Here is a 22,466-nt window from a genome sequence, read left to right on the forward strand (position 1 = left end):
TTATAAATATTCTGAATTATGAAAACGTTCGTACAGGATAGAAACATGTTAACGAATTCATAAACGTTCGCGGATTTTCAAAACTGTCCGTGAATTTGAAAATCAATTCATGGATTTAATAGAAGTTCACAAATTAGGAAAAATGTCCGTGAATTTTAAAATTGTTTGTGAAATAAGAAAATGTTCCCAATTTCAGAAAATATTCCAAATTTTAAGTAATATCTGTGGAAAATATTCCAAATTTTAAGTAATATCTGTGAAAAATATTCACGAATTAAAAAACTGTTGAGAAAATGTTTTTAAATACAAAATGTTAATGATTTTGTCGCCATGGAGTAGCATGACCACACTAGACGTACTGGATGTTAGGTACAGTAGATGAAAATGGGCTCCTCCAAAACAAATAATGTTTACAATCGTTGAATGGTTCCTTTGAGTCTTCCCGGTTGCATATGTCGAACATATGTCATGAACTCTTGACGCAAATTTCCATGTATGGACTAATAATCTGCACTTATCAGCTGACGCCTGACGCCTTGCATTAACCTGGTCCATGTCTTTCTTTTTTCTCGTTGCATATTTTATCAATCTTTCTGTGCAACCTATGGTAGCAAATGATGTGAAATATTATATTGGACACTGAATCTTTGATATTTTTACAAAACTCCGCTTATTATCTCATCTGCACATCCTCAGGTACTTTCAACTACATTCAAACATTTGGGTTATGTTGATTTCAAATCCGCTCAAATCTGTAAGTGTGGCTTTTTAAAGAATGTGTTAATGGGGCATATCATTTTAAATGGGATATAATAAATGTGGAGATATCTCAAATGTTTATTCAAACAAGCTACAGTTCTAAACTTTGGCATTAGAAATATAGGACAAGATAAAATGATGATGTGATATGCAACAAGAGAACATATTGTTAGCGTTTTCACCTACCTTGCAAAGTAAACAACGCTCTATATGGTAGCATGAATAATTGAATGTGGCTAAACTACTTTTGACTCTACTTTCATGTGCTTAGCGTAGCATGGGCACCTTACTAGTAATAGTGAAATTTTCACACTCTGGTATAATTTGCACGCATAGTACTTACGTGTATACATTTACACACATTCAACATCCGAAAACACATAAAGTAAACAAGGAATTCTGAAAAAAGATGAAAAAAAAGCTAACATGGTCGTCCTATATTCTTCAAAAAAAAAACAATTCTCTCAACATGCAAAGTGTCCACCTCAACATCTCCACTAAGCCATGCATTGAAGTCCTCTTTCCCACTAAACCATGCATTATGTCTGCCACATAAGCAAGTCATGCATTTAACTTATAAATTACAATTATTTTTGCATTAGTCTATGCATGTAACATTGTCATATCGTACATGCATGTTAGTCATCCTTAATATTTTTGTTCGAAATGACATTTTTGACGGTAAGACTTCTCACCCACTAAGCCATGCATTAAGTATACCACATAAGCAAGCCATGGATTAACTTATAAATTATAATTATTTTTGCATTAGTCTATGCATGTAACGCTGCCACGTCATGCATGTATGTTAGTCATCCTTCATATATTTGTTCGAATGACATTTCTAACTATAATTCAAAAGGTTTTTTTAGACGCTTTTTTTAATTGATTTTCAAGATTATAATTCGTTTTCATTAGGTTTAGTTATCTTTATCAACTATTTATACATTTTCTTTAACAAGCTTATTGTAGCAAAACACGGGATATCATCTAGTTAAAACAGAAGCAAAAACATTCCTCCCTTTTTTCACCCGCAAAACTAAGGGGGGAAGCGTGCAAAACTAAGATTGGCATGCATTTCATCCATGCATATGCGTGCAAGAGTCACGAATGGGAGACATGCATGCATGGATGCTGCGTCATGCACTCAACAAGGAAAGGGAAAATCAATCAAAGAAATAATAGGGTCAGTCAAATCCATGGTGACCTCCCACACGTATCACAAAGCATTTGAATCAACAGTCATAAAACTGACCGACCGGATTTTTAAAACTAAATGATACTCCGCGCGTTGCTGCGGAAATTGTAGCCAAAAAATTGAATATATTAAACAAAGAAAATATAAATAATTTGAAACACCTGTTAAGCATGTTGTCTCCCAGCTAAAGTAAAACCATTTCATGCACAACCCGCTTAAAAAATAAAAATGTATTCCGTGTCTAGCAGGTTAGAATTGCCCGTCATTGAGAGGAATTTTGACCCCATAAAAAGTAACCTGCGAACATATGATATTTTGATTATCTAGAGATACATCCAGCATACATCAGTAATCACAAATAGATGATTTGTTGAACGACAAATAAGATTATGGAAGCCATACCATCAAAGGAGATTTGTGCAAGCTAATTTCTTCACACGTTAGCAGATTACGTGTTGAACGGCAAAGGAGGTGTGTGGAAGCCATACCATGCATTAAAGGAGATTTGTATCACCATAACGTGGCTAGCAGGTTAGAATTGCCCATCATTAAGAAGAAATTAACAACAAAAGTAACCTGCAAACACTATTTTAATTATGTAGAGATACATGCAGAATACATTAGTAATCACAATAGATGATATGATGAACGACAAAGAAGATTATGGGCGCCATACCATCAAAGGAGATTGCAAGCTAATTCCACATGTCTTCAGGAAAATCAGTGTAATCCTGGTAACAAAACTGAGGGACTGGAGTTACCTTAAGTTACACGATTGAGAGAATATGCTAGAGAAAAATGGAATAGTCAGTAGCCAATCTGCAACTTGAGCTTGAGGTTGTGCACAATGGAGCAGATGGTCAATTGGTCATCATGTGGTACTTGACGGCGTGGCCCTTCACGAGCTAGAACCTGCACAGGATGCCTAGCGCCATATTCATCCGCAGGTATAGCGAAGTGTTCCGGAGCACCGTCGCCGCCAATCCATCGGTCTGGCCAGAAGCTAGCAACATTGACGGGCTTCATCAAAATAGTGTGAGCACGACGGCGGCAGCAACAACGGCCCCCATCGCCCGCCCGGCGCCATCGTAGCCGCTAATCCCACGGGCGTGCACAATGGCGCCGATGACCTCGCTCACAAGGTGCCGGTTCCCTTACCTTAGCGAACATGAAGATCATCTGTCGAGGGTAATGGGAAACCAATGGTGGGGAAGTTAATTGGAGAGACGATAGGACGGCAGAAACGTTGAAAAATCGATCGATGGAGTTATTGGGAGGTGAGAAGACAAGGAAGGAAGACCCACCGGGAGAGGTGTGGAGCACGGTAGAGGTGAACTCTGCGACTGTAGATCTGAGCCACCGAGAATTTGCAAGGGTCAGCCTATGAGGGAGCCCGTGGTCAGCCTATGGTGGTTCCTTCTCCTGGTGGTAACTGAACGCTAACGTGATTGCTTTGCACACAGTCGACCGCTGACCGTAGGAGGAATAAGGCTGATTGGCTGATTTTACAAACTGATTGATGATGTGACACAAAGTTGATGTAAACAGTGTGCATGTTAGACCAGTCGTCTGACAGGTAGCTAAAGCGATTGAACTTTGGCTCATTCGAGAATAAGAAAAAGGCGAGCTAGGGTCGGATACAGAAAAGTGGCCAGCGCCAATGGGCGAGAGCAATGTGGTATGTGGACACATTAATAGCCCGGCTGCCCGTCGGCAATGGCGGGATCGACCACGTCGCCGCGTGCTTCCGCAAGCGACTCGATGCGAGTCTGTAGACGGTACGCAGGACATGAGGTTTCTTTCCGCGCGGTGCCAAACTCGTAGACGAGCGCACCGCCACGGCGGCACCGACGCGGCAGCGTCACCGCGTGGCAAACAGTATTAAAACACGGGAGTGGTTCCGCTGTCGTCGACGCCGTACGGCCGTGCAGCTAGCAAGGCACCGCGCCGTCCGTACGCACGCGGTGACTACTGTCCCAGTCGATCCGGGGATAGAGCTGCGACTGCGCGGCCATGCCGACAGACGCAGTAAAATTATCGCGTGCAATTTTTAATTAACCCAGCGCAGGTGCAAAACTTGTCCTGGCGAGCTATGGGGAAGAATGGGAAGAGGCCGTAGCAAACATAGTCTTTTAATACAAAGTTGAGTCATTTATTTTAAAACGTAATGAATATTTTGTGTGTGCGAGTGGACCAAATATGGACACTCGTGCGTCCCATTAGTAAAATGAAAACAATTTGCAAATTTTGGTCTCGACCGGGCGCATGTGCATGCATGGAACCGGGCCGCTGACGCAACCTTGGCGCTTCTTTTTGGGCGCTCGGTCCAGCCCAGCGCGAAACCAAGAAAACCGAAATGACCGACCCTTTTCGGTTTTCTTGGTTTCACTGGCGGAGCTAGGCAGGATCTTCAGGGGGGCCAAACAGAAATACTAATTGTTTGGGGGGGGGGGGGACAAAGTGTATACTTTTTCTAATCCAAGCATCCCTTAAGACATTTCCTTCCTATTCTTTGTCAAGGCTGGGGGGGGGGGGGGGGGGCATGGCCCCTGTAAGCTACAACGTAGCTCCACCACTGCTTGGTTTCACGCTTTAGTTCCCCCAACTAGTAATAGTGAATCCCCCCCCCCCTCCCTCCATAATTTCTTTAGTTGTAGATACATCATCTTTTATCCATTTTGATAACAAGTATTTCCGGACGAAGGGAGTACAAAGTTCATGTAAATCAAAGGAGGCCGAAAATCCTATCGAATAGAATTTCTATAAGAATTTACAAAATAGAGAGTTCTAAAGTGTAGCAGTTTCAGCAGTAGTACTATGTTTGAGTCTTCAAACCACAAATTATTGAATACTAGCACAAATCAAGGAACCTAATATGGTGTTCGATCGCCAAGGAGCTGCTCCCATCAAACGATTCGTTCGCCGAGGGAGCAGCTCCGCCGACCGTTTTTGCTCGTTCACCAGCAGGCAGGCCAGGGCCAGCCCCGGAGACCCAAAATGCCCACTTAAGTAAAATTGCCACGTTACAGCTTTAAAATTAAAAAAGGTTGATTGATCTAGAATTTTTTGACATGTTAAACTTAAAAATGGCCATCCTCTAGATAAAAAGAATGCCATGAACAAAGAAATACACAGAAAATTATGAAAATGCCATGATCCAAAAAATATATAATTCTTGTGCTCCTTTACAAAATTGACATCCTGTAGATATAATATTTATTTGGATAAGCCAAAAAAACTTCCATGCAATTTAAAGCAAAAAAATGCCATCGTCTAAAATAAAAAATGCCATCATATTTATAATAAAAAATGCCATGTCAACACTAATAAAAATGCCATGCCCTCAATAATAAAACTAGCACCTGTTAATAATAAAATCATCATCATCCTAATAATAGAAATGCCATGTTATTAATAATAAAACTCCATGCTCTTAATTATTAAAATGCCATCCTATTGACAAATTAATAATGCCATCTTAACAATAATAAAAATGCAATGGTCTTAATAATAAAAATGACATTCTCTTAATAAAAATGGCATTTAATAATTATTAAAATGTCATGCTCTTAATAAATAAATTTCCAGGGCCATTAAAAAGACATTAAAAATGACATGCTACATATAATAAAAATGCACATGGCAATTTAGGGGGGAAATCCCCTCTGAAAATAGGGATTTTTGTTCTTTCAAACAATGGGAAATTTCAGAATTTTTTAGGATTTTTCTCAAATGAAAAACATATTTAAAAACAAGTTAACTCGAATACATAAATGTGTTTGAGTGCAAAGTGTTCACTAGGACCTCTGTAACCCAACTAGTGAGTGCATGGATAAACTGTAGCAGGGCACGAGTTCGCACTTTTTTAAAAGAAATAATAAAAAAGGACGCTCATCAGAAAACTACTTACGATGAACTCTTTCAAAGAGCTGACATCTCTTATGTCAATAAGACCAAATGGATGGATATTAAATGATAGAAAGTGCTAGGAAGTGAAATAAAATGAAATAGAGCAACTTTGGGCTTCCCTATGAAATGAGGCATGGAACGGAGCCATTACGAAGACTTGGCGTCGTATTTGCGTCAATGTCTACCCGCAAAAAGAAGTATTTGCGTCAATATCTGTGCAGCCAGATCAGATGGCAGGGGGTAAGGGAGGAGGTTCGCCAGCATCCGGCTCCCGACTAATGTTCGCCAAATAGCATCCGCAAAATCAATCATCGACATCGAGTCCGTTCCATATATTCCTCGATGGGCACTGTCACGTCCCCGTCATTTAACCAACACGGACAGCAGTTTCTCCGGCTCTTTGCCGGCAGGTGCAATGCCAGTGCAAGTGCAACAGCGCACGCACACACTCATCCATCAACGTCACGGCTCTGCGGTGACCCATATCCCGATTGCTATTGGCACATCTCCTTGCTCCGGCACTGCCGAGAGTCGCAAAAACAAGTCAAGCGGAAAGCAACCCAACAAGAGGCGGCGATAACGGAGCGAAATTCCCCGCCGGCCGCCGTGGAACCCAAGGACATGAATGAAGATCCCCGGCGGGAAGCTTCCAAAAAGACCCCTTTTTTACAAAGAGAAGTAAAAAGATTCTCAAAAGTGAAAAGGAACAAAGACAAAGCCGTGCATGGCTGCCACTGCCACCGTGCCGCTGCCGGTGGGAGGAACAGCCCGGCCCTCCCGCGCGCACGCGCCGCCAGCCAGGACCCAGCCAGGCTCCGTACGCACGCCATGGCCAGCCAGCCAGCCAGCCATCCCGATCGCCACGCAACATCCACGAAGCTCACCCGCGCAGCCCAACGGCACCTGACCCAACGGGAGTAGTATATATGCCCACACGTACACCCGCGCCCTGACGCACAAACAACAACGACAACTACTACTACTCTACCTGAAGAACTCGCTGACCGGCCGTGACATCCTGTGGTCGATCCTACTGGCGCGGATGGCGATGGGCAAGAAGCTGAGCAAGGTTGACGGCGCGGCGTGCCGGCGGCACTGGCGGCAGGGGGCGCCCGGGGTGTGCCCGCTCTGCCTGCGGGAGCGCCTGTCCCGCCTCTCGCCCTCGGCGACGCTGCCGTCCGTCGTCGCGCGCGGGGAGGCGGCTTCTCGCTCCTCCTGCTGCTCGGACTCGGACTCGGAGGCGTCGTCCACGGAGGCGTCCACCGGCGCGTCGTCGGGGTCCGCGAGCCCCGGGTTCCACCGGGAGATCAGGCGCGCCGCGAGGCCGTCGCTGCTGATGCGGCACGAGCGGGTGGTGGCCGTGGACGGCGACGAGGCGGTGCTGGTGATGAGAAGGAGGAGGGAGAAGCCGGCGACGAGCTTCTGGACGAAGCTGCTGCGCGCGGCGACCGGGGGCAAGAAGGCCGTCGACGGATGCTCGCTGGCGCATTCCAGGACGATCGACGCCGCCGACGGGAGCAGCGCAGCTGCCACGAAGTGGATCGTATTCTAGCTAGTTCTGCACTTTGTCTGCGACCATTTTTCCGGTTCAATCCGCTGGTCGGTGTGTCTTTCACTCCGGACGTCAGAGCCGGAGAGATCCACAGTTAATTAGATCCATGGTCTGTACATATTTCAAGGAGACTTGTGTTAGTTCTTGCTTGGTACTACTATTTGCCAAAGTTTTGCAAGATCCGGCTATACGACTACACAAATTCCAGAGACGCCCGGTCCTTTGCTTGTGGCTTTTTTCTCGCTCTATCTTGTGGAAAGAAAGACTCCACCAGCACAGAAAAAAAAGGCTTGGTTTCTTTTATAGATTTGAAGAAGTTCATGATTTGGAAAAAATATTCATGAATTTGATGTGTTCACGATTTTTTTAAGGTTGCGGAATCAAAAAAATGTTCACGCATTTGAAAAAATAAATCATGATTTAAAAGAAGTTCATGAATTTGAAAAATCTTTGTGGATTCAAAAATATTCTCAAAATGTAAAAAGTAATCATGAACTTTAAAAAATGCAGACACAGCTGGCTGCAACAGCGACTGCCCTATCATTTGCCAACATGTTAATCTTGACGTATATAGACGAACTGAGTGTTGCTCGGATGGTCAGGTTTTTTGTGGTGGAAGTGACGTACCAGGGTTCAAGTCGTAGACTTGGCACTAGTGTTCATATGTTCTTGGATTTATTTCATGTTTTTCGGTGATGCTTGTCTAGTGTGATGAGACGTTTTCATCGATCAAGAGGCGCATGTGGCGACTTCATGAATCTCCGAATGTTGTGCCGATTCAATATTTCAAAGATGCCCATGGACATAGGATATGCGCGTATGCATTTATACAAATAAGTGTATGTGTGTGTATGTAAGTATATGCGTTTGTACTGCATATAAAAAAAAGAATCTTGACGTCTACAAAAAAGAACAAGATCAGGAAAAAAACCATTACTGATCGCTGACAATGATTCATGATCGCCCGATAGCACAGTATTTCCCAAAGGCACGAGGGCTCTATAAAACCATGTCAGCGCACGCACATCCACCGTCCCAATGATTCATTATTGATCGATAACAGGCAGTTTCACAAAGGAGGCTTTATAAAACGATTTTTTGTTCAAAATGACCTCCTACCGAACGCTATTGTCAAAAAAGACCACTTGCGGATAAAATTGTCAAAAAGAACCCCCTCACTAGTGACGGCAGGCGCGGCAGGCGACACATGGCACCTACCGCCACACCAGGAGGCGGCGGGCCCTGCCGCCACGGCAGGAGGCGGCCGCGCGGGGCACAACGGTTTTCTGCACAGTGGCGTAGCTGGGACGAAACGGGCCATGAGTGGTGGGCCATGCCGCCATCGGGCGAGGCGGCGAGCGCTGCCACTGCCGCTCCCTGGCCGACAGCCCCTGCTGCGCGCGCGCCGAGGCATGGGCCATGACGCCACCGCAGGTGGCGGCCCTGCTGTTCATGCTGCACGCACGACAAGGACTTAGACGACGCTGATTCCCGTGCAATGCTGATTATCATGGGCGGGAATCTCTGGATTTTGACCCCTTGTGCCGACACTGGTTACTTTTGCCATGCTGATGCCCTGCTGCTGCCCGGGAATCACTCCGGCTTTTGCTTCTTTTGCCTCAGTGGATGTGACGCCACTGCGGGAATTACTCACACGCCGCGGGAACCTGTAGGTGGCACCTCTGTTGCCGCTGCACGCGCGACAGCGTCCCTGTTGCAGACTGCGGTGATTTATTCTCACACAACGATTCCCACGCATGCGGCCCGACAACCTGTGTTGTGGCAGACGGCAAGGATTCCCACGCGACGACGCTCATTTGCACGGGCGGGAATCCGATGCTGTGCGCTAGGTGCATTTTTGACGCCTTGTGCCGACACTCCGCGGTGCTCCTCTACACTGTTTGAATGACGTATATTTCTTGTCTAACATTTTGTCTGTTCGCGCCTATTTTCTCGGCATCATTTGTCGTCCGAGCCTATAAAACAAGGCACTGAGGCTCTCGTCTTCCGTCGTCCAGCCATCCTCAAAATCGCCACTGTGCAAAGTGTGTCCGCTTTTTTTTCAGTGGGTATGAGTTTGCCTTGCTCGGATCAAAGTATTAGGCCGAGGAAAATGAAGAATGCAAGTTTGCCTCCGGGAGTGGCAGTCCTGCGGTGTTGGTGTGGCGATCTTTACAAGGTGAAGGAGGTGACGGATTTTTCAGATTGGTTGGACATGAAGTTTTTCATGTGCGCCAATTATGAGGAAGATCCACCCGTAGCTATTTCAGAGTACGACAAGCCTCCGGTATGCTTTAACCATCACGAATAGATATTGTTGGTATTTTGATTGATTCTTTATTAACATTCTTGTTTCTTGTTGTTGTCTCCTCCGCCTCTATGCATGTACTATCGTTGGATTGACACGGAGATGACGGCTTGGGCAGTGACTGAGATTCGTGAAAGAAGTCGCCAAGCATGGAATAGTTTCTATGTGGAAGAGCGACGCGAGAAGGCGGAAGCTGAGGAGAAAGCAGAGCAAGAGAGAGAGTTAAAAGAATACTATGCGGAGCAACACCGTTTTTTTCCAGGATTTAGAAAAGAAAAACAGGGAAGAGACTCGTCGCATGGAGGAGCAGGAACGACAGCGAAAGGAGCCTCGTGAGGCGGAGAGACAGAGAAAGAAAGAAAGGGCTCGTGAGGCCAAGACAGCAAAAGAAACTGGCGATGGAAAAGGAAAATATCCATGCTGGACTCAGTAGATTCATGTGGTAGTATTTTAAATTTCGCAATCGTTTGTATCTTAATTTCTGCAGTTTAATGTAGCTTTATTTCAGTAGTTAAATGTAGCTTTATTTCAATAATACGATGTATCTTATTTTCAGTTGTACCATGTCATAATGAAAAAAATATAGTTTTAGAATAAATTAGTGGCATTTTATTTCCCTCCACTAATTATCGAACATCGCGTGCAATAACTACAAAATAAAATTAAGATAGAACATAATGGCGTACAATAAGAGAGTACAAACTAATTAATAATGCAAGTACATCTGAATTAAACGGTAGAACTGGAATACAGCTTAAAAACTACATGAAGGCATCATCGTCATCCTCTGTCGATGCAGAACTCTTGCCCTTCGAGGATGCAGAACTCTTATCCTTGGACGATGCTGAACTCTTGCCCTTCAGGGATGCAGTACTCTTGCCCTTGGACGATGCAGAACTCTTGTCCTTTGACGATGCAGAACCCGGAAGCGGCAGCATGAAGATATCATTTTCGTCCTCGCTGTTGTCGGTCCATAAAAATGGATGCTTTCCTGCAGTCCTTCTGAAAGTTTCACTCTTCAGCTCCACTACCTTCTTCCACCTTACATGCAACCTAAGAAGTTCTTTACGTACCTCCTCATACGTCCTTTCAGGCCACCTAGACCTATGTAATTCATGAAACAACTCATTCATTATGGTGTCACTACCGGTGAGTTCGTCCCATGGAACTACCCTATTGTCCATCCTGAAATCGGTAGCTAGCCTCAGAAGAGTCTTGCTCATCGCAGGATGAAAACTATGATCGAAAGGATAGTGGGACATCTCGACTACACTACACTGGAATGCTTATGCACCTCCGTCTGAAGGGGGTTTTATAGGTAGAGAGGAGAAAATGGCGGGAAATAACGACTGCGATATGGCGGGAACATATGGCAGGAAATGGGTGGCGGGAAGATATGGCGGGAAGGGGTTGGCGGGAAATGGGTGGCGTGAACATATGAAGGGAAAGAGTTGGCGGGAAAATATTGAGGCGAAAGGGTTGCGCAAAAATATATTTTTTCAATGTCTAAGATGGGCAATGGTTGCATAGTATTCATCAGCCAAAATAAAAAAAAATCATTTCGGCCTAACATAAGCCAAAGAGTGAAGCGGGATAGTATGGCGGGAGATATAGGCGGGAAACATTGTTTTTGACTGCTACATTCTTATTTCCGCATACATAGATGTTTAAATCGGAAAGTCTGATACTGACATATGTAGATACAATGGGTTGCACACGTGGATAGATGAATCACCATAGTCGACGATGACCACCTGGCCTTTCCATAGGACCGGAAAGCGACAAGTGATTAGGTGGTCGAGTTACAGGAAGACCGCGGCCGTACTCCACTTCGGCTTCATGTGCCTGCGACTCCTGCGTAGGTGGTGGAGTCTGAAATCCTTGTTGCGAACCTGAAGCGTAATTGTAGGCGTATGGTTGTGACTCCTCGGGGATAAAAGATGGGCCAATAACGTCCCCTCCGAAGAACTCTGTAACTAATGATGTAACTGTGTCGTCATGATCATGCGATGCTCCCCGGATGCTTGTGTTGAGTCCACGTTGGGTGTCCTCATTGTCCCAATTAACATCAAGTATGTCGTGCACATAGAAACATTGTAAACAAATTGTGCACCTGGTGGCCATAGTTGCACTGTTACCCTCGCTACAGTCATATGGGTGTACGAGATTTAGTATACGAGTTCGTCCTACAGGGAGGTATTCCTAGGACCACAACTGTAGAAACTCGTAGGCAACACAAAGTAACGGAGCTTTTTGTGCGAAAGAAGTTTTTTGTGTAGCATCACACAAGCCTCTATATGTATGACATAGCATGGCAGAACCAAAGTTGTATTTTGGCTACTTGGGAAAAGATTCATCTACCATATTCTCTGCAATGTAGATGGGACCAGGGAGAACTACGTCCCCATGTGAATTTGGAAGCAGAGTCCCAAGGAGCCACAACAAATACGCGAACAGATGTCTTTTTCTCGTCTCAGGATCGGCGTAGCTAAATAAAGTATGAAAGTTATCACGAAGCCAGGCGAGTGGGATGCCCCAAGGGCCACCAGAACGTTGTGATTCTGTCATTGCCATTCCAAGATGGTTCGCAATATCTAATATCCAAGATGGAGATACTCGTGGAGAGACTAACGGCTCACCTCTAATTTGTAGAGCAGTGATCATAGAAACATCTTTTAGTGTAGGTGTAAGCTCCCCAAAACGAAAGTGAAAGGTGTGGGTTTCAGGTCTCCACCGGTTAACGAGGGATGTCAAAAAGGATGGTTCCGAACATAATTGGTCTTCGCATGATGTGAGCGTAGAAAAACCAAGTAGTACATAAGCGTCATGGTGAGCAAGAAAAGAATTGTGTATTGACCATGTTTTCTTTATTGTTCAAAGTCTGAAAGTTCGATAATCATGCTTAGTATTTGGGTTCAAAAATAGGTGGCAACGGTGGCCCGTGTCATGGGGCCCCTGCAAAAGCACTGGCACTTTAGCCATAACCTGCACACAAACATACAAATATAAATTATGAGGAAGACACAAATACAAATGCAAATAAAAATTAATTTAAAAATACAAAAAGATACAATTTACATTAATTATCTGAAGTTAACATCATGAGTACAATAATACAAAGAGATTCAATTTAAATTAAATATAAGTACACATGACGAGTACAAATATAAATAGACATAGCGAGTACAGATATATCAATATCATGCGGTGTTGTTGGCTCGATATGGGCATTCCCTACGTGAATGTCCAGGACACCTGCAAACACGTCATCGCCTTGGTTCTCTCATCTGGCTATGGTCCATGTCATTGCCATGACGCCTAGACTGACGTCTTCCCTTTGCGTTTCTCATCAAGTCGGCGTTCGGAACTGTACATGCATCTAGTGCCACCCCTAGTTGGTTTTGGAGTATTGACGACAAACCTGGTTGAGGGACTAATGTGTTTGTGAGAATTGCAGGATAACACAGGTAGTAGTCCCTCATTGATTCAGTTTACCTACCGGAGATGACCCCTAAAAATGTGTGAAGACATTGAAGATAATGGTGGTATGTGAAGATATTCACATTGAAGACTATGCCATGAGAAGACATCGCATGAAGTCTTTGGAGCGCGAAGACATAGTTGTTTCGTAGTTTCATTTTCTTCTTTGTTGAGTCTTAGAAGTGGGGTCCAAGTGAACAAAGTCAGAGTGACTAAAGTGATGCTCAACCAAATCCTATGTCTTCAAGCGAAGACAATGAGAGCAAATCTTATCCAGAGCTGGATGAGTCAGTTTTACTTGTAGCCCAAGTCAAGCTGCCGCGTGTGTTTGAAATCTGACTGTTGGAACACGTGTTAGTTCCTTAGTGACCCAGGGTCATTTCGGACAAATCAGATCGGGTTGCCTAGTGGCTATAAATAGCCCACCCCCTACACCATAAATTGGTGGCTGCTCAGAGTTAGTGCATGACTTTTGTCGTTTGAGAGCAACCCACCTCCAAAGCATTTGAGAGAGAGATCCTTGCGAGGACAAAGCCCAAAACACCCAGAGCCCAAAGAGTGTTTGGCATCACTGATGTCTTTCTGTCCGCGCGATCTGAAGACTTGTTACACTTGAGGATTGTGAATCCTCCAGTGGGTTAGGCGTCGCGTTATGAGCATCCAAGAGTCATTGTGGATTGCTGGTGAACGAAGTCTGTGAAGGTTTGGAAGTCTACCTTGAAGACTTACCAGAGTGATTGGGCGGGGACAAAGTGTCCTTAGCTCAAGGGGAACAAGGTGAAGACGCGGTCTTCTGAGTTGAATCTCAACCTCCCTAACCAGACGTACAGTTGTCACAGCAACTGGAACTGGTCCAACAAATCCTTTGTCTTCACCAAGCAACTGGTTCTATCTCTTCCTTCTCTTTACTTACAGTTTGTCTTCTGAAGTCATTGCCTGCTTGCATTATCTGTTTGAGTTCACTGTGTGACTACTTGTTTTGATTGGCTTCATACTATCTTCCATCCTAATCCATACTGCCTAGCTGCTAATAGTCTTCATGCTTTCACTTCATTGAATACTTGACTATGGCTTGCCTAGTGTAGTCTACCTTCCGCTGCATGTTAATAGGTTCATTTCTATCGTTTGTCTTCAAAACTTCCATGTTTTGAAGACTTTCATAAAAATCGCCTATTCACCCCCCTCTAGTCAATAACTAGCACTTTCAATTGGTATCAGAGCAAGGTACTCCCTTGTTCTGTGTGATTCGGTTTAACCACTTGGAGTTTTAGCTATGTCGACTACAGGGATAATCAAAGTCTCCGATGCGTGCCCTGTCTTCGATGGCACTGATTACCCCTACTGGAAGAATAAGATGCGCATGCATCTTGAAGCCATTGATGTCGATCTATGGTATGTCGTCAAGAACTGGATTCCCAAGACTGGTGAAGATGTCACCCCTGTTGATGTAAAGAAGTTCCTTCAACTGGATTCTACTGCCAAGAACATCATCTGTGGTCATTTGACCAAAGGACAGTATGGCCGTGTGAGTTCTCTGGAAACGTCGGAGCTAGTTTGGGACTGGCTCTCCAAGGTCAACGAAGGCGTCTCAACTCAGAGAGATCAAAGGATCAGTGTCCTTCGCAACCTATTCAGCCGCTTCAAGAGAAACGACAATGAGAATGTTCAGATCACGTTTGATCGCCTCACTGACATCACAAATGAGCTTCATGCTCTCGGCGCCACTGAGATCACCAAGTATGAAATCGTCAAGACACTCCTGAGATCACTTGACAGCTCGTTTGACACCCTAGCCCTGATGATTCAAGAATGCTCTGACTTCAAGACACTCGATCCGTATGACATACTGGAGAGGCTCAACACACATGAGTTTCAGCTATCTGAGAAAAGAGATATCTATGGTCCCAACTATGGCCGAACTCGCGCTTTGAAGGCAAAGGCTGTTTCCTCATCTGAAGAAGAATCTGACTGCAGTTCTGGTGATCTTGAAGACATTGGAAAGGAACTTGCTATGCTTGTGAAGAAGTTCCAGAAATTCACCAAAAAGAAAGGCTTCAGAAAGTCTTCACGATCCAGCTCAGGAAATGATGAAGCTTCTACTCATGACCACAAGAAGAGAACATGCCAGAAGTGCAAGAAACCTGGTCACTACATCTCTGAGTGTCCGCCTGTTGTTGTTTTTTGAAGAGAACATGCTACAAGCTTCTACTAATTCTGAGCCCTCCGTGCCCAGAATTGTTGTTTTTTGCCTGTTTTAGGGTTTCGAAGAAAAGGAATATCAAACGGAGTCCAAACGGAATGAAACCTTCGGAAACGTGATTTTCTCATCAGATAAGATCCAGGAGACTTGGACCCTCCGTCAAGAAAGCCATGAGGCGGTCACGAGGGTGGAGGGTGCCCCCCTAGGGCGTGCCCACTGCCTCGTGGGCCCCTCGAAGCTCCACCGACGTACTTCTTCCTCCTATATATATCCACGTACCCCCAAACGATCAGATACGGAGCCAAAAACCTAATTCCACCGCCGCAACTTTCTGTATCCACGAGATCCCATCTTGGGGCCTGTTTCGGAGCTCCGCCGGAGGGGGCATCGATCACGGAGGGCTTCTACATCATCATCCAAGCCTCTCTGATGAAGTGTGAGTAATTTACTTCAGACCTACGGGTCCATAGCTAGTAGCTAGATGGCTTCTTCTCTCTTTTTGGATCTCAATACAATGTTCTCCCCCTCTCTCCTGGAGATCTATTCGATGTAATCTTCTTTTTGCGGTGTGTTTGTTGAGACCGATGAATTGTGGGTTTATGATCAAGTCTATCTATGAATAATATTTGAATCTTCTCTGAATTCTTTTATGTATGATTGGTTATCTTTGCAAGTCTCTTCAAATTATCAGTTTGGTTTGGCCTACTAGATTGGTTTTTCTTGCCATGGGAGAAGTGCTTAGCTTTGGGTTCGATCTTGCGGTGTCCTTTCCCAGTGACAGAAGGGGCAGCAAGGCACGTATTGTATCGTTGCCATCGAGGATAACAAGATGGGGTTTTTATCATATTGCATGAAACTATCCCTCTACATCATGTCATCTTGCTTAAGGCGTTACTCTGTTTTTAACTTAATACTCTAGATGCATGCTGGATAGCGGTCGATGAGTGGAGTAATAGTAGTAGATGCAGAATCATTTCGGTCTACTTGTCTCGGATGTGATGCCTATATACATGATCATACCTAGATATTCTCATAACTATGCTTAATTCTGTCAATTGCTCAACAGTAATTTGTTCACCCACCGTAGAATACTTATGCTCTTGAGAGAAGCCACTGGTGAAACCTATGGCCCCCGGGTCTCTTTCTCATCATATTAATCTCCATCACTTTATTATTGCTTTGCTTTTACTTTTTTACTTTGCATCTCTATACCAAAAATACCAAAAATATTATTTACCATCTCTATCAGATCTCACTTTCGTAACTGACCGTGAAGGGATTGACAACCCCTAAGCGCGTTGGTTGCGTTGAGCTATTGTTTTTGTGTAGGTACGAGGGACTCGAGCGTAGCCTCCTACTGGATTTATACCTTGGTTCTCAAAAACTAAGGGAAATACTTATGCTACTTTGCTACATCATCCCTTCCTTTTCGGGGAAATCCAACGCAGTGCTCAAGAGGTAGCAAGAAGAATTTCTGGCGCCGTTGCCGGGGAGTCTGCGCAAAAGTCAACATACCAAGTACCCATCACAATCCCTATCTCCCGCATTACATTATTTGCCATTTGCCTCTCGTTTTCCTCTCCCCCCAATTCACCCTTGCCATTTTATTCGCCCTCTCTCTCTCCTCTATCCTCCCTCTCTTTCTCTATTTGTCTCTTTTGCCTGTTTGCTTTTTGTTTGCTCGTGTGTTAGTTTGCTTGTTTGTCGCGATGGCTCAAGATAATACTAAATTGTGTGACTTCACCAATACCAACAACAATGATTTCCTTAGCACTCCAATTGCTCCTCTTACCGATGCTGAATCTTGTGAAATTAATACTGCTTTGCTGAATCTTGTCATGAAAGATCCGTTCTCCAGCCTTCCCAGTGAAGATGCCGCTACCCATCTTAATAGCTTCGTTGATTTGTGTGACATGCAAAAGAAGAAAGATGTCGATAATGATATTGTTAAATTAAAGCTATTTCCTTTTTCGCTTAGAGATCGTGCTAAAGCTTGGTTTTCATCTTTGCCTAAAAATAGTATTGGTTCTTGGAACAAGTGCAAAGATGCTTTTATCTCTAAGTATTTTCCTCCCGCTAAGATCATCTCTCTTAGAAATGATGTTATGAATTTTAAACAACTTGATCATGAACATGTTGCACAAGCTTGGGAGAGAATGAAACTAATGATACGTAATTTCCCTACTCATGGTTTGAATTTGTGGATGATTATACAAAAATTTTATGCCGGATTGAATTTTGCTTCTAGAAATCTTTTAGATTCGGCCGCGGGAGGCACTTTTATGGAAATCACTTTAGGAGAAGCTACTAAACTCCTAGACAATATTATGGTTAATTATTCTCAATGGCATACTGAAAGATCTACTAAAAAGGTGCATGCGATAGAAGAAATTAATGTTTTGAGTGGAAAGATGGATGAACTTATGAAATTATTTGATAATAAGAGTGTTTCTTCTGATCCTAATGATGTGCCCTTGTCTACTTTGATTGAGAATAATAATGAATCTATGGATGTGAATTTTGTTGGTAGGAACAATTTTGGTAACAACGCATATAGAGGAAATTTCAATCCTAGGCCTTATCCTAGTAATCCCTCTAATAATTAATTATGGTAATTCCTACAACAATTCTTATGGAAATTATAATAAGATGCCCTCTGATTTTGAATCTAATATTGAAGAATTTATTTCTTCGCAAAAGAATTTTAATGCTATGATTGAAGAAAAATTGCTTAAGATTGATGATTTGGCTAGGAACGTTGATAGAATTGCTCTTGATGTTGATTCTTTGAAACTTAGATCTATCCCACCTAAGCATGATATCAATGAGTCTCTCAAAGCCATGAGAATTTTCATTAACGAGTGCAAAGAAAGAACCGCTAGGATGCGTGCTAAGAAAGATGCCTTTATAAAAGCGTGTTCTTCTAGTTCCTATGAAAATAATGATGAAGATCTAAAAGTTATTGATGTGTCCCCTATTAAGTCTTTGTTTTGCAATATGAATCTTGATAATGATGGGACTGAATATGATCCACCTTTACCTAGAAGGCGTTCTAAGAATTCGGAATTTGTTGATCTTGATGCTAAATTTGATAAAAGTGGGATTGAAGAAATTAAAACCCTAGATGTTGCTAAAACCATGATTATGGATTTCAAGGAATTTAACTATGAAAATTTCTCCTTGATTGATTGTATTTCCTTGTTGCAATCCGTGCTAAAATCTCCTCACGCTTATAGTCAAAATAAAGAGTTTACTAAACATATCGTTGATGCCTTGATGCAATCTTATGAAGAAAAACTTGAATTGGAAGTTTCAATCCCTAGAAAACTTTATGGTGAGTGGGAACCTACTACTAAAATTAAAATTAAAAATTATGAGTTTTATGCTTTGTGTGATTTGGGTGCTAGTGTCTCTACTATTCCCAAAACTTTGTGTGATTTGCTAGATTTCCGTGATTTTGATGATTGCTCTCTAAACTTGCATCTCGTGGATTCCACTATTAAGAAACCTATGGGAAGAATTAATGATGTTCTTATTGTTGCAAATAGGAATTATGTGCCCGTAGATTTTATTGTTCTTGATATAGATTGAAATCCTTCTTGCCCTATTATTCTTGGTAGACCTTTCCTTAGAACGGTTGGTGCAATTATTGATATGAAGGAAGGGAATATTAGATTCTAATTTCCATTAAAAAAGGGCATGTAACACTTCCCTAGGAAGAAAATAAAATTACCATATGAATCTATCATGAGAGCCACTTATGGATTGCCTACCAAAGATGGCAATACCTAGTTCTATTCTTGCTTGTTATGCCTAGCTAGGGGCGTTAAACGATAGCGCGTGTTGGGAGGCAACCCCATTTTATTTTTATTCCTTGATTTTTGCTCCTGTTTAGTAATAAATAATTTATTTAGACTCTGTTTTGGTTGTATTTTTTGTGTTTAATTAGTGTTTGTGCCAAGTAGAACCGTTGGGAAGACTTGGGGAAAGTCTTGTTGAACTTGCTGTAAAAAACAGAAACTTTAGCGCTCACGAGAACTGCTGTAATTTTTATTTGGAGAGTGCTATTTAGTTAATTATTTTTGCAGATGATTAATAGATAAATTCCTCACGTCCAGAAATTTATTTTAGAATTTTTGGGGTTCCAGATCTTGTGCTAGCTACATATTACTACATACTATTCTGTTTTTGACAGATTCTGTTTTTCGTGTGTTGTTTGCTTATTTTGATGAATCTATGGCTAGTAAAATAGTTTATAATCCATAGAGAAGTTGGAATATAGTAGGTTTAACACCAATATAAATAAAGAATGAGTTCGTTACAGTACCTTGAAGTTGTCTTTTGTTTTCTTTCGCTAACGGAGCTCACGAGATTTTCTACTTTAAGTTTTGTGTTGTGAAGTTTTCAAGTTTTGGGTAAAGATTTGATGGATTATGGTACAAGGAGTGGCAAGAGCCTAAGATTGGGGATTCTTATGGAACCCCCAAGATAATCTAAGGACACCTAAAAGCCAAAGCTTGGGGATTCCCCAGAAGGCATCCCCTCTTTCGTCTACTTCTATCGGTAACTTTACTTGGAGCTATATTTTTATTCACCACATGACATGTGTTTTTATTGGAGCGTCTTTTATGATTTGAATCTTTGCTTGTTAGTTTACCAAAATCATACTTGCTGTACACACCTTTTGAGAGAGCCATACATGATTTGAAATTTGATAGAATACTCTATGTGCTTCACTTATATCTTTTGAGATTTATAGTTTTGCTCTAGTACTTCACTTATATCTTTTAGAGCACGGTGGTGGATTTGTTTTATAGAAACTATTGATCTCTCATGCTTCACTTAGATTATTTTGAGAGTCTTAATAGCATGGTAATTTGCTTAATAATAATATCTTTGGTATTCAAGATTTGTAAAACTTTCTTTTGAGTGCGTTGAATACTAAGAAAAAAATTGATGCTTGATAATTGTTTTGAGATATGAGGATGGTGATATTAGAGTCATGCTAGTTGAGTAGTTGTGAATTTGAGAAATGCTTGTGTTAAAGTTTGTGATTCCCGTAGCATGCACGTATGGTGAACCGTTATGTGATGAAGTCGGAGCATGATTTATTTATTGATTGTCTTCCTTATGAGTGGCGGTCGGGGACGAGCGATGATCTTTTCCTACCAATCTATCCCCCTAGGAGAAAGCGCGTAATACTTTGCTTTGATAACTTCTAGATTTTTGCAATAAGTATATGAGTTCTTTATGACTAATGTTGAGTCCATGGATTATACACACTTTCCTTCCTTCCACCATTGCTAGCCTCTCTAATACCGCACACTTTTCGCCGGTATCATACACCCACCAAATACCTTCCTCAAAACAGCCACCATACCTACCTATCTTGGCATTTCCATAGCCATTCCGAGATATATTGCCATGCAACTTTCCACTGTTCCGTTCATTATGACACGCTCCATCATTGTCATATTGCTAGCATGATCATGTAGTTGACATTGTATTTGTGGCGAAGCCACCGTTCATAATTCTTTCATACATGTCACTCTTGATTCGTTGCATATCCCGGTACACCGCCGGAGGCATTCATATAGAGTCATATTTTGTTCTAAGTATCGAGTTGTAATTGTTGAGTTGTAAGAAAAATAAAAGTGTGATGATCATCATTTTTAGAGAATTGTACCAAGTGAGGAAAGGATGATGGAGACTATGATTCCCCCACAAGTCAGGATGAGACTCCGGACGAAAAAAAAGAGGCCATAAAAAAGAGAGAAAGGCCCAAATAAAAAAATGAGAGAAAAGAGAGAAGGGACAATGTTACTATTCTTTTACCACACTTGTGCTTCAAAGTAGCACCATGATCTTCATGATAGAGAGTCTCTCATTATGTCACTTTCATATACTAGTGGGAATTTTTCATTATAGAACTTGGCTTGTATATTCCAATGATGGGCTTCCTCAAAATTCCCTAGGTCTTCATGAGCAAGCGAGTTGGATGCACACCCACTTAGTTTCTTTTGAGCTTTCATATACTTATAGCTCTAGTGCATCCGTTGCATGGCAATCCCTACTCACTCACATTGATATCTATTGATGGGCATCTCCATAGCCCATTGATACGCCTAGTTGATGTGAGACTATCTTCTCCCTTTTTGTCTTCTCCACAACCACCATTCTATTCCACATATAGTGCTATATCCATGGCTCACGCTCATGTATTGCGTCAAGATCGAAAAAGTTTTGAAAATGTCAGAAGTATGAAACAATTGCTTGGCTTGTCATCGGGGTTGTGCATGATTTAAATACTTTGTGTGGTGAAGATAGAGCATAGCCAGACTATATGATTTTGTAGGGATAGCTTTCTTTGGCCATGTTATTTTGAGAAGACATAATTGCTTTGTTAGTATGCTTGAAGTATTATTAATTTTATGTCAACATGAAATTTTGTCTTGAACCTTTTGAATCTGCATATTCATACCACAATTAAGAAGATTTACATTGAAATTATGCCAAGTAGCACTCCGCATCAAAATTTTTGTTTTTATCATTTACCTACTCGAGGACGAGCAGGAATTAAGCTTGGGAATGCTTCATACGTCTCCAACGTATCTATAATTTTTGATTGCTCCATGCTATATTATCTACTATTTTGGACATTACTGGGCTTTATTATCCACTTTTACATTATTTTTGGGACTAACCTATTAACTGGAGGCCCAGCCCAGAATTGTTGTTTTTTTGCCTATTTTAGGGTTTCGAAGAAAAGGAATATCAAACGGAGTCCAAACGGAATGAAATCTTCGGAAACGTGATTTTCTCATCAGATAAGATCCAGGAGACTTGGACCCTCCGTCAAGAAAGCCACGAGGCGGTCACGAGGGTGGAGGGCGCCCGCCTAGGGCGCGCCCCCTGCCTCGTGGGCCCCTCGAGGCTCAACCAACGTACTTCTTCCTCCTATATATGCACGTACCCCCAAACGATCAGATACGGAGCCAAAAACCTAATTCCACCACCGCAACTTTCTGTATCCATGAGATCCCATCTTGGGGCCTGTTCC

General features: G+C 42.6%; 1 protein-coding gene, 1 non-coding gene and 1 pseudogene across 2 annotated transcripts; all 3 read left to right on the top strand.

Moving 5' to 3' along the window:
- The first annotated feature begins 606 nt into the window (after positions 1–606).
- LOC125517752 (small nucleolar RNA R16) lies at positions 607–687 on the top strand. The gene has a single exon (XR_007287786.1). It is a non-coding gene; the product is annotated as a small nucleolar RNA R16 (small nucleolar RNA).
- Positions 688–6,806: 6,119 nt separating this feature from the next.
- On the top strand, positions 6,807–7,627 carry LOC125512566 (uncharacterized). The gene has a single exon (XM_048677661.2). The coding sequence runs from the start codon at positions 6,909–6,911 to the stop codon at positions 7,416–7,418; it is 510 nt and encodes a 169-aa protein (XP_048533618.1). The 5' UTR covers positions 6,807–6,908; the 3' UTR covers positions 7,419–7,627.
- A 1,862-nt stretch (positions 7,628–9,489) lies between these two features.
- LOC147966095 (uncharacterized) lies at positions 9,490–14,357 on the top strand (annotated as a pseudogene).
- The last annotated feature ends 8,109 nt before the right edge of the window (positions 14,358–22,466 follow it).

Source organism: Triticum urartu, chromosome 6A (genome assembly GCF_056163025.1).
Source record: "Triticum urartu cultivar PI428250 chromosome 6A, HENAU_Tu73, whole genome shotgun sequence".
In the NCBI taxonomy this organism is placed as follows: Eukaryota; Viridiplantae; Streptophyta; class Magnoliopsida; order Poales; family Poaceae; genus Triticum; species Triticum urartu.

Excerpts from the sequence above, each read along its gene's own strand:
- LOC125512566 (XM_048677661.2), top strand. The coding sequence starts at position 6,909 with ATGGCGATGGGCAAGAAGCTGAGCAAGGTTGACGGCGCGGCGTGCCGG.